Here is a 15560-nt window from a genome sequence, read left to right as displayed (position 1 = left end):
ATCGAGGAGTTAAAAACCATCACCTTACACAAAACACCATCACTCACAATTCATTTATTCCTTTTAGTTTTCTCATATTTATCATTGTCATATCTTCTACTCTAATTAATGAAACAACAACAGAAATTAGAAATCCATTTTTCTATATATTTGACTACAAAACTTAAGGTATAAGGCCAACATATATCCTCATAGCAGTACATGCTGTGACAATCTACATGCAGTAGTCTTGCTTACCTTCATCCAATTTTAAATGTCTATACAACCACATCATAGCAGTGCATTTTCAATAACAATTATCAAATGTATTTTTTTTTTAATTCAAACATACTAATTATTTCATTTGTTACTTTTAAATTTGACTGGAATTTGTTTTTTGTTTTTGATTGTGTGTTTCTCCCTGTCATTATCATGGAAAGACTGAAAAACAAGTTATTCTACAAGATTGAAGTCATCACACCAAAAGTTTTATGGTCCTCATCATAAAAACTCGTGGATCGTTATGGTGTATCCAACGGGTCATAGTTTTCCTTTCCTCGTTTTTTTTCCCCCGGACTTGACTTTTTATAAGCAACTCGGCGGGTGTTTCTAGAAAAGCAGAGGACGCTTACCCTACCGGTGCACCTGGTCCATGCTCCCAGTTTTTAGTGTAGTCCGAGTTGCTCATTTACTTTTGTTACTTTGTATGTATGATTTTAGTTACTTTATGTTCTTTGTTGTGTGTGTCTGTTTTTCATGTCTGGTCTTTGTCCCTGGATTACATTCTTTTGATTACCGCTATAACCTTGGTTCCCTTGATTACTCTTTTATTCATCTTAATATCAGAGTGTAGGTAAAGATGTGAAAAACATTGAGTGTCATATGGTCATAACAATTCTAATAAAGTAAAAGTGAAAATAAACGGTACCTTGTAAACAAAACAAAATTATTTATAAAGTTGAAAAAAAGACCTGCAGCCCTTTTCACAAAAAAAGCTTAAGTGTAAAATAAGTCATAAGTTATGATGTCATGAGAAATTAAAGTGTTGCTCATAAATAAAAAATGACAATGTTTACATACTACTACTTCATCTCTGTCATAGATGTCCTGCTCAACAGCATAGGGTTCTTCTTCACCATTGGAACCTGTCATGGTATCAAGTAACTCTGCTCTCTGTCTACGCTCGTTGAAGTTTGGTATGGCTTCCTCTGTTAGATCATTGTATTCTCTGAAAGTAAAAAAACAAGCAAGATTAGTTAGTAAATGACCAAAATTTAACACATATTTCTTTGAAAAAACTTAAATATATAGCATGTTAATTGGGAATCTACTTACTGGTATATTTTGTCATTAAAACAAGTACTTTTAAGTGAGTATAATCAAACATGTAAGAAAATGAAGAGATAATTTAACTATAGGGAAAAATTACCTTAACAGCACATGTGATGACTCAATGCTATAAATTAGGTCACTAGTTCTAAAACATGAATATCCTACACTCTGTTAATAAGGTCTGGCATTGGAAACATTTCTGTGTGAACTGATATTAATTTTGTATGGAAAACATTTTATTTGCAGTAAAAATGCCACCAACAGAAGCAGCATGGGTCAGCGATTTTTACTATTTTGGGATTGGGAATAAGAACTCCATCATGTCCCTAAGAATGGATGTATTAAAATTAAAAAGATCATAAGTTCTACTTAGGCTATCGAAAACAAATGGTAACGGACACCAAAATTTATGCCGCTACTGATGACAACAACAGGGTGATACCAATATACTGAAACAACATTTTGCAGTTATATATAAAGGGGGAAATTGTGATTTTGGGAGATAATCTATATACTTAGGGGTAAAGATTTTTTTTACAGTATTCTAGAAATCATTTATCAAAATCCTTGCAGAGGACCAATACAATTTCATTGTATTTAAAGTCTTATGAGGTGACCATAATAATGATACACTAAATTGGAGTGATGTTCTGTACATCTTAGGCCATAAAAATTATGTTTATTAAAGATTATATTATTAAACCCTTCAATATTATAAAAAAAAAAAAAAAACCACACTGAAATTAAATTTAGAAGAAAATTCTTCATAACTATCCTCAGGTAAGAACTGGAGAGGGAGGCACTTTTATTTTATATTAATTTTTAAGGCACAGATTTCACCTTCACTTCAGCCAAAGCATTAGCCTTGCAGTAAAATTTAACTCCACCAACCTGTGGTAATTATACATCTGCGGTTATTAAAATTATCACTATTCATAATTCTGAATTCCTTCAATAGTAATAATAAAAATAGTATACAAAAAACCCCCCTGAAATTCAACATAGAAGATAAAATTACAATACCTATCCTCAGGTAAGAACTCTGGAACCTCTGAACGTCTGAATCTGTAGTGAGCGAACCTAGGTCTTGATGATCTGGGAGCAGGTAGGGTCCCTCGCTTACGATACAGACAGGTTGTTAGATTTTTCATCATCTCCTTCAAAGTTCTTAAAAAAAAAAACACACATATTCAAATATATTTTTGCATTGCACTTCTTATTTAGTTTCTACAGCAACTAATTATTTCTTTAGATATAAATCTTTTCTCTCACTTGTAATCAATACCATTATACAAGCATTCTTATTACCCTGAACATTTTAATTTTTGTTTATTTCGTCAAATGAACAAATCTAACAAACCATGTATCAAATACCTTCACTGACAAGCGAACAAAAAGATAGACAGGAGCAAATTAATATCACTATTAACTGTGGAGGATTGATAGTCAATAATAATACTCAGCATTTGATAGTGCCTGACTTCAGAAGGTTTTTATTTGGACATATGTTTATGATTTCATTTCTACAAATGAGGATTCGTATTTTTCCAATATAGATATCTGGGAGGAACTTAAATTTTGAAGTATCAGTCTTTATAAAAACAGACAGTGGGTGATTCATGCATGTCAAAATCCCAACAACTTAACTTTAAATTTCCTATTCAGAATCAGTTACAGACCACATAATTACTCTTGGTTTTTCATTGTGCATGAAATCAGCACTTTGCATAAGTTATCATTTGGTTGATTTTAGTGCGAGATGAATGTATGATTTTCTCAATAGTGCAGATCTGAATACAGAAAAGACTTGTGTTAACTAAAAATAAGACCAAAAAAGAAAAAAGAACAATGTTTGGTGGGTTTTTTTCTACACCATGAATAACCTGTATCATAGGCAGTGTCTGAATTTTATATGGAATGGTTCCTTAAATCAATAAAGTGTGAACAAAACTTTTCAGTTGTAGGAAATTGAAGTCAAGATCAGAATAGGCAAAATTAAGGTATGCTAAAAAACAAAATTGATTTGAAAAAGCAGATTTTTTGCTTTTAAAAGTGAAAAAAGTCCAGTCAGATAAAACACTGGCTGAAATTTGACACAGTTTAGACTTTTGTTCTTCCAAGGTGAGGATGGTTCAGTTGAAGTCAGAAAAAAAAAACATGGACAGCTGAAGTCCCTAGCAGAACATGAACAATAATAACTTCAACAGAATGTAAAAAATAATCACTTACACATTTATATTGAAAGACCAGCCTTCCTTATACGTCTTCTCTTTCCTGATATAAGGATGGTGCTGACGTTCTTGTCTATTGACTTTAGTAACATTTGATCTGATTGGTCCCTGTTTGCTGTCTTCTTTTGACACTGTCATGCAGATCTCTTTCTGTTTCTGTAAAAAATTCTAACATACAGAAAAATGACAAATGACAAAGGTCTTGGTCAAATGGAGTTTTTTTGCATTAAAAATATGTCCCAACTAGAATTGAAGTTGATAATGCAAATCTTTATACATGTTCTGCAATAAACAACTTTTACCAGGGTCATTTTTCTGAAATTTTGCAACTTAATGTTTTTCTTATAATATTTATCAAGTTTGTACCAAAATCTAGTATGTGAATTTTCATATGGCATTTTTTTTATATGTATAAAATATCACATCACAATTTTTATTTTCATTTTTTACACTTTGAATCACAAAATCTAATTATCACAATCTGTAATTTTGCATTAAAATGATATTTTCATTATACATAAAATTGATCAAAATCGAACCAAAATGTAATGAAATTTAAAAAACGTTAAAAATAAATTTTAGTTTTTTGTGTCCTTTGAGCTTACAAAAAACTGTTTATAAATAGACAGATGAAAAAAAGTGAAACAATAAGCACCCAAATTGGTAGTGATGACACATATAATTATTTTAATATATTCATTAACAAGGCTGATCAGGTTACAAATATATAAATTTTTTGGCCTAACATGTCTGCACCAGAAATATGTATGTCAGCTCACTACAGCAATATTTTCAAATAATAAAATACATCATGATGTGCAGCTAGATATACCCACAGTGGTTAAACTCTAAACATATTGGGCAAATATTTTCATAACATTCAAGCTAGAAATACTGCTCTAAACTTTTATTGTGATTAAGTGATAGACAGGATAAGATTTTTAATCAGAATGAAAGTAGTAAAGTGGCTTTAATACTTCAATTAAAAGATTACATAGCAATTAAAAGACTGTCAGGGTAAAAAGTTCAAATTTTATTAACCTTGTCCTATCAGGTAAATTAATGAAAATTCAACTGGCCCAAATTGAAATTTATGTTGTCCTTTAGTATATGACCATTAATAATATTTGGCTGTCTTTCAAGTATAATTTAACTTTTACTTGTCTGAATGGTAGTTTTACATGTCCAAAGTAATAGGGCAACCTTTAACCTCATATCCTGATGGTAGTGACAAATGAACAATGTAATATCTGTACATCAAAACATTGGATCTCCTGAACTTGGCGATTGCAATACTGGTATACCAGTATTGTGCACAATACTAGTACTGGTATAAGAAAAATATTCCAGTATTGTGATTTTTTTTTTCAAAAATTTGTTTAACACTGGTATACCAATATTGTACTTATTGGTATCGTAATTGTGTCTTTAATTGTCATGTAAACACAGGCTGTGAATTTAATGGACAGTACTGTTAGTAGAATTTTCTGAGTTTGTTGTGTATTTTGACCAGTTGCTTAAATTTTCTTATTTCCATGTCATGTTGCAGTTGTGATGTGGATTTGTATGAAACTAGTATATTAAATGTTTCCGCATAGTACAGACACCTGAACGCATAAAAGACAATTAATATTTTCTGTTTATTATTGTGATACATATAACATCATAAAGTATGAATAACAAATTAGAATATTTCTACAGTTCATCAGTTCCATGATTGAAATCATAGAGTTACATTTGTATTATCACACAAAGTCAGTTGAACAGGATACTGTTCTGCAATATGGGCAGTGATGTGTGTAGAAGCTTGCCATGTTAGCTGAATGATGGACATGGCAGATTCAATGGCCATTTATGGTCAATTTACTCATCATTGCTTGTATTTTCTGAAACACTTTTCTTTAAACATAAAATCAAAGACATCATAAAGAACTTCAAAGAAAAACTAATGAAGATCAAAGACATCAAAAAGGTTTAATTAGATACTGACAACTTAATTATCTAGATGAGCATAACAGTACTTTGAAATTAAATGAATTAAAATAGTTTATTATAATGATTGATTCTATTTAGACTAAATCACTAATTCAAAGTAAGTCAAAGTCAAAATAAATGACTGTTTATTGTTATAATCATTTAATCATTAATATATTGCAGTAGAAATTTTAACAATAAATTTCCATAAAAATGTTTCCATTACAATTTAAAAAGATCGTTTTTCTTCATCAATTTTGTTGCATATTTGACACACATCTTCTCTCTAGAACCTTTTTGTATCTTAAAATTTCTAATGGAAGATTACAAGTGTTATATCTTTATTCATATTATTTCTTTTTCGTCTGGTCTGGTATTTTGCAGTCATTTATTAAATCCACATCAGTATTACATAGTTTCTTCATGTAATTGTAATCATGTAAATTTTAATTTTAATTGAGAAAATCTCAATACTGGTATACCAGTATTGTGATCGTCAAGTACAGGAGACCCAAAACATTTGCTGCTGGAGGGTGTGACAAATAAAATTCAAAAGCCTTAATATAAGGAAATAAGAGTCACAGTCATGCCAATGGAAGTTTTTGAGTTTTAGCCTAAATATGGAAATTTTTTACATGTTTGTATGAACAAATTTCAAAAACACAAAATATAAAAAAAAATTTTTAAATGACAGGAGCTTTCATCAAATAAGTACCATTTACCCAAGTTATTCAACATAAATATATGAACAGACTGACTGCAAGATAAACATGAAAACAAATTTCTAAATGTATCCATTATTTCATAAACAAAACTTGATTACCTGAACCCTTTTAACAGCAATGAATTGGTTGTAGTCTTTTACACCAAAGTAGTCATTGAAGCTATACCCAGCACTGCTTGTAGGGGCCTTGGGACTAGAAACTGTGTTAGTGATGTCCCCAAGTACTAGTTGGTTATAGTCTTTAACACCGAAGTAATCTTCAAACTCATACTGAACACAATCACTATGTAAACTAGTAGTATTGTAGGGCACAATATTCATAAGATCATTGAGAAACTGGAGATTTGTTTTAGCCATGGTGACAAACATTCAAAATCATTTGCAACGATGGTAAAATTCACCTTTAACAAATTTATACAATTTCAATTTCACTGATTTTACAACTGTAAGATTCTTTTGGGCCAATAAAATTTAAGGGTTAGAGGTCTTATCCACAGACTGGTTGACATCACCTGCCATTAGCTCAGCTTTGGATAACTGTAGGTCTTCAAAGAAACCCACTTTTTGTTTAAATTACTCAACATTCTTTTTATGGGCTCTAAAGACTACCCCATTATTAGATGAATTAATTATTATAACAACAAGTTTTGGATCATCTGAAATACTGCCTCATTATCTTATTAAATAGAATTAATTACTGTTGCATTGTTTGCTTAACCATCCCTTTTAGACATAAATTGAACTAACTAGAAAAAAATCAACAATTTCTTTAAATTACTAATTTCATCATTTTCAGGGTGTAAAAGTTTCGTAAAGTCTTTTTTGTTTTAGTGACAGAAAACAAGAGGTTCCCAGGAGCCTGAATCGCTCACCTTGTTGAATTTTGCCTTTCAAAGGCAATAAATTAAACAAGAAATTGTCCAACAATTTTGACTCAAGAAGTCTTCGGTAGGACTTATCACAAGATCTTTTCAACAATTGAAAGTTTCTTTTAATCTATCATATTTTTCAAAATATTGACTGAAAAGTATTAAAAGTAAAAAAGAAGTCATTTTTCCCCTTTCAAGGGCAATAACTCTTACAAGGAGTCTGAAGACTTTTGACGTCCTAATATGGATCATTACAGCTATTGAAAGAATTTGGATAAACCTAATGGTTTTGGACATATATGTGATAAACTACTGTCTGACCCCTATGTTCTATTTTTAGTAACAGCTGCCATGTTTTTCGACGAATCAAAAATCCCCACACCAGTGCAATGCAGGATACCCAAAGGAACATTAATACCAAGTTTGGTTTCAATTGGTCAAGTAGTGTCAGAGGAGATTTTTTAAAGAAATAACATTAAAAATAGCAAAAATCATTGAAAAAGGGCAAAAAGTCCAACATGGCTTAACGGATTAAAACCAACATTTGACCAGAGATAGATCTCATGTTGAACACTTTTACCAATGTCAGAATTGGGCTAAACCTAACGCTTTAGGAAATATATGTGAAAAACTATTGTCTGACCCCTATGTTCTATTTTTAGTAACAGTGGCCATGTTTTTCGATGAATAAAATATCCCCACATCAGTTCTATGCAGGATACTCCAAGAAACATTCACACTAAGTTTGGTTCTAATTAGTCGTGTAGTTTCAGAGGAGAAGAGTTTGTATAATGTTACGACGGACGACGACAACAAACGCCAAGTGATGGCAATAGTTCACATGGCCTTTGGCCAGGTGAGCTAAAAAGGGACATGTACTTATTTAAAAAAAAAAAAAAAAAACTATGTTCCAAGCACCAAGTACTAACAAGAAATCCCTCTACACCACAAAATTCTAATTTTGAAAAGAAGATTAATTGATACAATACCAACCATTTGTTTGCTAGACTTAGGACCCTTGATAGTAGATATAACATCATTCTTCTCAACTGAACTTGACCTTGAACATTCGTTGATATCATTTTTCACCTTGAACTCAGGAGTAACATCTTGACCTGTGCTGTCAATGAAGTTTAGGTCTCCTAATCCAGGAATAATTTCATCTTTTACCTGTAAATTATCAGTTTTCTTCTGTTTCAAGGAAAACAGATTCTTCTCTTCTGTATCTTCATTATCATCAACAGTCCTCTCTACACTGGCTGAGATGTTGAGTTTATGGAGGGTAAGGCTAACAGATTTCTGGATTACAGCTTCTTCAAAGCTCAAAATTCTCATATCATCTACTTTCCTTTACGTATAATGGCAAAATATAGAATGATAAATACAGGAATTATTACATTTCAAAGCCAAAATAAACATAAATATGTATCATATAATTTGGGACCAAAATACCTTTTTCAGTCTATCAACACTCCATAAACTACTGTGACTAGAAATCTTTTTAAAGTAAAGAAAAAAAACCTTTTTTTAATTTCACTATATATTCAAATGCACATAACAGATTGTCTAACAAATGGATTTATCAAACATATGTTGATAACCGGTTAAAAACTAAAATTAAAGACAACAAATTCAAACTTGGATTTCAGACATGTCAGATGTACTGTTCATAACTTCTCAGAAAGACAGAATTGTAGAATTTATAAAAAGAAAATTAATTTTGAAACTATTTCAATATTTCAGGAGACACAATTTTGTCCCCCTTTGTAACTTAAGAATATTAAACCATAATCTCTCAATGGAGGCTGGGAGATGGTCTAATATTGAAAAAAAAAGGAAGAATAACAAACTTGTCAATGGTACAATAAAAGTATAACCGTAGACAGGAAAGAGTGCATTGATAGGAAATAAATACTTTAGTAATCAACTGTAGCTCATACAAACTCAATGCTCCTATGACTTTGTAAAAAAAAAAAAACTGAACTAAAAAATACTTTGTAGATTTATAAGAATTGTAAATGGACAGGTCGGGTTCCCATATTTAAGTATTATTGCAATCAATTATGTATATACATTGTATTGTGTCATTTTTGTGCATTTTTAAATTGTAATTTTAATTTGTGATCTTGTTACCTCAACAACACATGTACCAACTTATTGTAATTAATTGTCCTAAAGCAAACATTTAAGTTCTCCTACACTTACCCATGTAAACAAGTTCTGATAAGTTCTACCTGGGAATACCCCATCATAGGATTCTGTAAAGATAAATCATTCCTGAATGTAACCCTCAACTGTTTATCCTTCTCTACTTCATTGATCTGTCTTTTAACACTTGGAACAAAATCATCCAGCTCAAAGGGGTCCACAATCAGAACAGGTTTGCCAGAGCTATTAGTGTTGGACAATACATTATTTGTGTTTCCACTACTTGTAGAGATCTCAGTAACTGGTGTTACACTATTCTTGACATTGTCATCTCTTTGTTCCTGGTCATTATCAACATTAATATTGTTTTTAGCATTCTGATATGAATCAATCACTTTTTGGGTGTTTTCAATAGTATCCTTTAACTTCTCTTTGGCACTTTTCTGAGATTTCTCCTTCCTGACATCTGGGAAGAGATTCTTTGTATTGGAGCCATACACTGGAAGGGCATTGTTAACATCAGCAGCAAAATCATCTGATACATTCATGGTAGAACTGTCTTTTGTTGATTCAGTGTCTGTACCAACTTCATCAATAACCTTGAAGCCACAATTCAGGTCAAACTCCTCATCAGCCGAGACATCTGCAGAGTTTATATCTGAAGGAGTTCTAGTCCCTTCTAAGTCAACAGGGCTTTCTCTGGCTTTACTTAGGACTTGTCCCTCTATCATTTTCATGATGCTGCTAACACTTCCACTTAACAAATTATCTGTCTTGATCCTGGACTTATCACTAGTACCATCTTTTTTCTGACTTGAATAATTGTCAGTTTTCTCCCTTGAATTCCTATTTTTATCTCCTGAGATTTTCTTACCTGCCCTTTTCTTGAAGTCTCTGTCTGACTTTTGGCTTGAATCACTATCATAGTCAGAGTTTTTGCTGAAGTCTCTGTAATACTTTATACCATGTCTTGAAGAGTTATCATTTCTCCATGAATCAGAAGTCTTGTTCTTTGATGACAACTTTGGAATCTTGAAGTCCAATTCTTTCCTCTTTGGTAGCCCAAGGTCATGAACTGAATAGGCAAGCGAAAGTTATAAAGAACAGTGTCAAGACTCTAAACAAAATTATTAAAAACGTAAGCAAGAAATCAATTATAATACGAATCAATTATAATATGAACTATGAACTTGCAAGCTATGCAAAACATGTACACATTACAACAACTAACTCTAAGATGATAATACATGTATACTGATAACTAAAAAAAAATAAAGCTATACTATGCTAAATACTTGTACGCCTGTAATGGTGAGGTTTTTTTTAAAAACAAACTTATAAGAAAAATTATAGTATTTTATAAAGCACAACCTTAACCCATCAATTCAAAATACTACTATTTCCTTTGCAAACAGTGTGAATGTTTTACATTACCATAGCATGCATTAATATCTTTGAAACATGCATTTCAATCTGTCCGGTAAGCATTCTTCAATCATTCAATTGGGAAAAAAATCTGGTTTAAAAGTAATGAGTCAAACAGACATGCAGAATAAACACCATGCACAATAAACAAAATACATGAACAACTTATTGGTAGCTGGAATCACCCTTAAATAGTTCAAACGGCCACGATAAGTACATGTATAACATGCAACTTGTAGCCATATGTCCCTAGCCGCTGCAAAAAAAAAGTCAAAGTGCAAAAGTCCCATAAGTCCTGTAAAATTGGTCCAATCAAAATGGCAGCGCAATTAATCAACTACACAGGTTGACTAACAATCTTACCAAAATTGAACAAAATCCGATGAGACGAGTCCGAAAGTGTGACTGGATGAACAGGCAGACACCAGCATTTCTATGTCCCTTTCTGCATTGCAGCAAGGGAAAATGAAAGATGGTGACATCTTGGGTTTTGAGATTTCTTAATGGTTTTTGTCTGATCTACCATAAATAATTCATATATAGAGTTAACTGAACAATTAAAATTTGTACTTTTGCATTTCTTTATATTTTTTAGCAGCTCTCATTCTGAACAAATCTTTACTTTGCTCAAAACATTTTATATCATAAGGATATTCCAACATCATAGCCACTGCACAATTTTTAGTGTTTTTCAGAAAACTAAAAAAAAAGTCATTTCAAACCACCAAACACTAAATAACCAGATAGAATTCCATAACCCCACATATTAAAAAACTTGTTAAAAAAATTCATCTCACAAATATCCCATATAACTTTGAAACAGTAAGTATCCTTTACACAATGATACTTGATCTTTACTTGATGGTAAAGAGTTAGAAATAATAAAATGGAGCATTTTTTTCATTGTAACCAAGTCTGATGCACAGATGGACAAACATGAAGATCACTATATACCCCTGACTAGGAACAACCTAAATGAAATTAGTACAAATGTAAAATGCTGTGTTAGTAAATAAACATTACAAGGAATAAGAAATTAGAACTGTGACATGCAGTCACCTTGTATTTGTTTTCGTGGACTAAGCCCATCCTTAGATTTCAGAGGAGTGGACCGCTGTTTATATGATGACTTGCTGCTAAGTTAGTAAAGATAAATAGAGAAGGTGATATACATTACAAAAAAAAAATTAAAAAAGTAAGGCCAATGACATAAAAAATATAAAATATGATACACTGAGGGTGAAAAAGAAAACCAAAGAAAAGGCAGACTAGCAAACATAAAAATAAGAGTAGAGCACTTGCAACCACAGGCGACAATATATTGTTTTTAGTATTGTTAGATCTCACAATGATTATGATTTTAACCACGAAATTTAAAGCTGACAACTTAAAACTTATGGAACAGTATGGTGCTATTTCAGAATAATGCACAGAACACAGGCAGCTGTAAGATTACTGATATATATAACATGTAAACAGACACTGGGGGGAGAAAATATATAAAAAAGCACTTAACTACTACATAGTTCTCTCAACTTCTATAATCAGCTAGAAATTAAAGTTAACTTTCAAAAGCACCAATTCTAGTAGAGACCTCTTTTTATATCTTTAACCAGACTTTAACTAAAAAAAGTGTTACCATACTTACATATTACGTTTATTAGGAGATCCTGTCCTTGATCTAGCATCAGAATCTGATTCTGAATTCATTCTCTTTCTGTATGACCTACTTGATTCAGATTCACTCCTCTTTCTTCTATCCCTGCTGACTTTCTTATCATCCCATCTTCTATCTGTTTTATATGACTCACATTCATTTCTTTGTTTTGGTACTTTCTTTAGTGATTTTTTATCATAAGACTTCATAACTGCATCCCATGCAGTAACCAGTAATCGGGAATTATTTTCTGGCCTTTTCTTTTTCTTTTCATGTTTAGCATTTCCCTTGTCTGAATTTGTTTTATTCTCCAATGTTGACAATTTTGATTGATTGGACTTTTCTTTTGAATCTGATCTTTTCTCATCAGACCTTTCAATTGCTTTATAGCTACCTCCGTTTGACTTTTCTTTTGAACCTGATCGTCGCTCATTAGATTTATTGTCCTGTTTTGAACTTTCTTTGGATTCAAGTTTATTCTCTGTAACTTTTTCCTTGTAATCAGGCCTCTTGTCATTCATTTTGTCAGATAAACCAGATTTTTTATGGTCAGAGCTGAAACAAAACCCAGAATCTGTTCTACTCTTATTTTCTTGATTCTTTGATATTTCTTTACTAGAACTTTTTGAGACCTTGTCTTTTGCACTAAATGTCTTTTCGTCAATCTTCTCTTTGGAGTTAGTCTTGTCCTCTTTGCTTTCCTTACATGATTTTGCATTGCTATCTTTGTATTTCTCTTTAGCTTCAGTTTTCTTTTCTCCAGATTTTATCTCCGTAACACTATCATTACTACTAATAGAGATTTCTGACTTCGTTGTAATTTTTCCAGTTTCTTTATTTTCCTTGTTACAATCCAATTTTGAGTCACTTTCAGTATTCTTATTAGTGACAAATGTCGTTGAATCTGATTGGTCTTCTTTGTCTTTTGATGTTTTACTGGATTCTTTTGACTTATTCTTAAATTTAAGTTTAATGTCAATTTTCTTCTTGGTAGTGAATTTAACTGGAGAAAATTTCTCTTCAAAGATAGCAGACAATCTCTGTGCTTTTTTAGAACCCTTTCCCTTAGTTTTTTCTGTGCCCTTGCTGTCATCATTTTCATCTTTTTCAGATTGTACTGGTTTTTTAACCTCCACCTCCTTTTCAACACTATTGGATTTCTTCTCTAAAGAGTTTTTACTTTTCAAAACTGGTATTTTAGATTTATTCGTTTTCTCTATACTTTTCTCCTTAGTTTTGTTATTTTTATCTGATGTAATTTTCATTTTAGCTGCTTGTTCAACGTCAAATTTCAGTCTCTTTGATGCAGGACTTCTCATCTGGTCGTCTGATTCTGATTCAGTTTTTTCTCCTAATATAGCTGATACTTTATCCTTCACCTTTGAAGACATGTCAGGCTTGAGAATTGCAACATCAGATGAGTTTTCCTCCCCAGTAAGTAGCTGATCACTAAATTGGCTTTCTAATGACAGCATTTTTGGAGACTTACTTTTCCATTTCTCTTCTGAGACTTTTTGATCATCTATTGGAAATACATGTTCCATGTGTAGTGGTAATTTCATTCTACAGGACTTCTCCACTTTATAGCCAGTAACTGTTTTAACTATACGTATAGGGGAGGGAGATTCTGTCATGCTTACGGTGGGACTCTTTGTTAAATCTACCATGGGAGGTTCTAATCCAACGAACTCAATATCAGAGCTGTCTGAGACAGAAACAACTTCCACATTCATCAAATTTTGTGAAGTGTCTTCACCATTTTCTAATTTGATTTTTTTGTTTGGTAATTGTTCAAATGAATTTTCAATACGAGACTGTTTGTTTCCTTTCTTTAGCTTGTGTTTTTTTGTCATTCCAACCGATTCATTATCTTTTGATTCCTGACACTCTATAGTTGGTGTCTGCTTAGCTTGATTCTGGCAGGTTTTATACCGCCATCTACCACCCTTCATTTGTGAAGGATCCACAGCATTCATTTCTGCTTTCTTACAAGCATCTGGTGCCTCTTTTTTATTTTTTATCTTTCCATTACTTTTTGATTCAAAGTCCAAAAAGTTAATTATATTATCTATGGTCCGATCAATTGGCTCTGGTTTCACATTAAGTTCTTCGGAAAAATCATTTTTTGATATTTTCGATACAGACTGAATTGGAAGTTTTCCATCAGGACTTTTCATAATCACATCATGGGACTTTTCTTGAACAAGAAAGCCATCCCTGACCTTCTCCACCTGTAACATACTAGATTTAGGTGGAGCTGGCATGAAACCCATTTCAAATTCCTCTAAGTTTGAGAACTTTTGCAGTGTCACTGAAGGATTTAATCCTGCAGAGCAATAATTAATTTGTGAAACTGCCAATTGGATTTTGGATGGAACAGTTGAACTTCCAACTGAGGTCATTACAGATTTCCTTGTATTGCATTTTTTTTCTACGTGATCTGACAAAATAAAAAGAGACCAGTTGATAATTCATTATAATAAGTACACGTTGTGAAGAAAGAATACTGTAAACATATTAATTTTCGCAGTGTACTAATTTTTGCCATTTTTGCTTTGGACTTAAAGGTGCGAAAAAAATACCAGTGAAATTGACTTTTAATACTATATATCACTTATAATTTTTAAACTGTGATAAAAGAATAGTATTCCAATGTCCCCTGCGAAAAAAAAAAGTGAGGAAAACTTTAAATTCACTGATATTTTCTAAATCCAAGGGCCATAACTTCCATAAAAATCAATCAACCCGAACCAAAGTCGAACGTAATCTGTAACTTCTCACTGTAAGACTACATACAAAATTGAAAATCAATTGGTGAAAGCATTACAAAAAAAAGTGCGGAAAACTTTAAATTCACTGAAATTTTCTAAGTCCAAGGGCCATAACTTCCGTAAAAAAAAAAAACTTAACCAAAGTTGAACTTAATCTGTAACTCTTCATAATAAGGCCACTTACCAAAAACAAACTTTGGTAAAGTGTAACAAAAAAAGCGCAGAAAATGGGGACGGACAGACGGACGGTAATACCCACAAGTATGTTCACTGTACAGAATCCATGAAAATAGCAACCACAAAAATAAATATGTTTACAGTATTTGATTGAAGTGTGATATATTTCATGGTTTAAGTACAAAAGGAGTTAGATTTAAGATAATTATTTAGCAGATTCTTTGAAATTACTGTACCAATAGAAAGTAAAGCATTCTTTAGTTGGAGTTTTTA

At 31.8% G+C, this 15560-nt stretch overlaps 1 protein-coding gene across 4 annotated transcripts in view; it reads right to left on the bottom strand.

The window, feature by feature from the left end:
* The window catches only part of LOC148627616 (uncharacterized), a 39648-nt gene that overhangs the window by 2758 nt on the left and 21330 nt on the right, over positions 1–15560 (bottom strand). Inside the window, exons 12-19 of one of the 4 annotated variants that reach the window (XM_088575946.1) lie at positions 12331–14779; positions 11742–11818; positions 9315–10332; positions 8280–8457; positions 3541–3698; positions 2335–2478; positions 1060–1207; positions 238–257 (exon numbers count right to left, since the gene is read on the bottom strand). In XM_088575946.1, coding sequence (XP_088432072.1) covers positions 240–257; positions 1060–1207; positions 2335–2478; positions 3541–3698; positions 8280–8457; positions 9315–10332; positions 11742–11818; positions 12331–14779 — 4190 coding nt within the window. In that variant the 3' untranslated portion in view covers positions 238–239. Of the gene's footprint in view, positions 1–47; positions 102–237; positions 258–1059; positions 1208–2334; positions 2479–3540; positions 3699–8279; positions 8458–9314; positions 10333–11741; positions 11819–12330; positions 14780–15560 lie in introns of all 4 variants that reach the window. The other 3 variants (XM_088575939.1, XM_088575925.1, XM_088575934.1) reach the window with 3 other exon arrangements.

This window comes from Perna viridis, chromosome 1, assembly GCF_037379345.1.
Source record: "Perna viridis isolate PV_CMFRI_1.1 ecotype Kerala chromosome 1, ASM3737934v1, whole genome shotgun sequence".
In the NCBI taxonomy this organism is placed as follows: Eukaryota; Metazoa; Mollusca; class Bivalvia; order Mytilida; family Mytilidae; genus Perna; species Perna viridis.
This window is presented reverse-complemented; position numbering and strand designations above follow the sequence as displayed.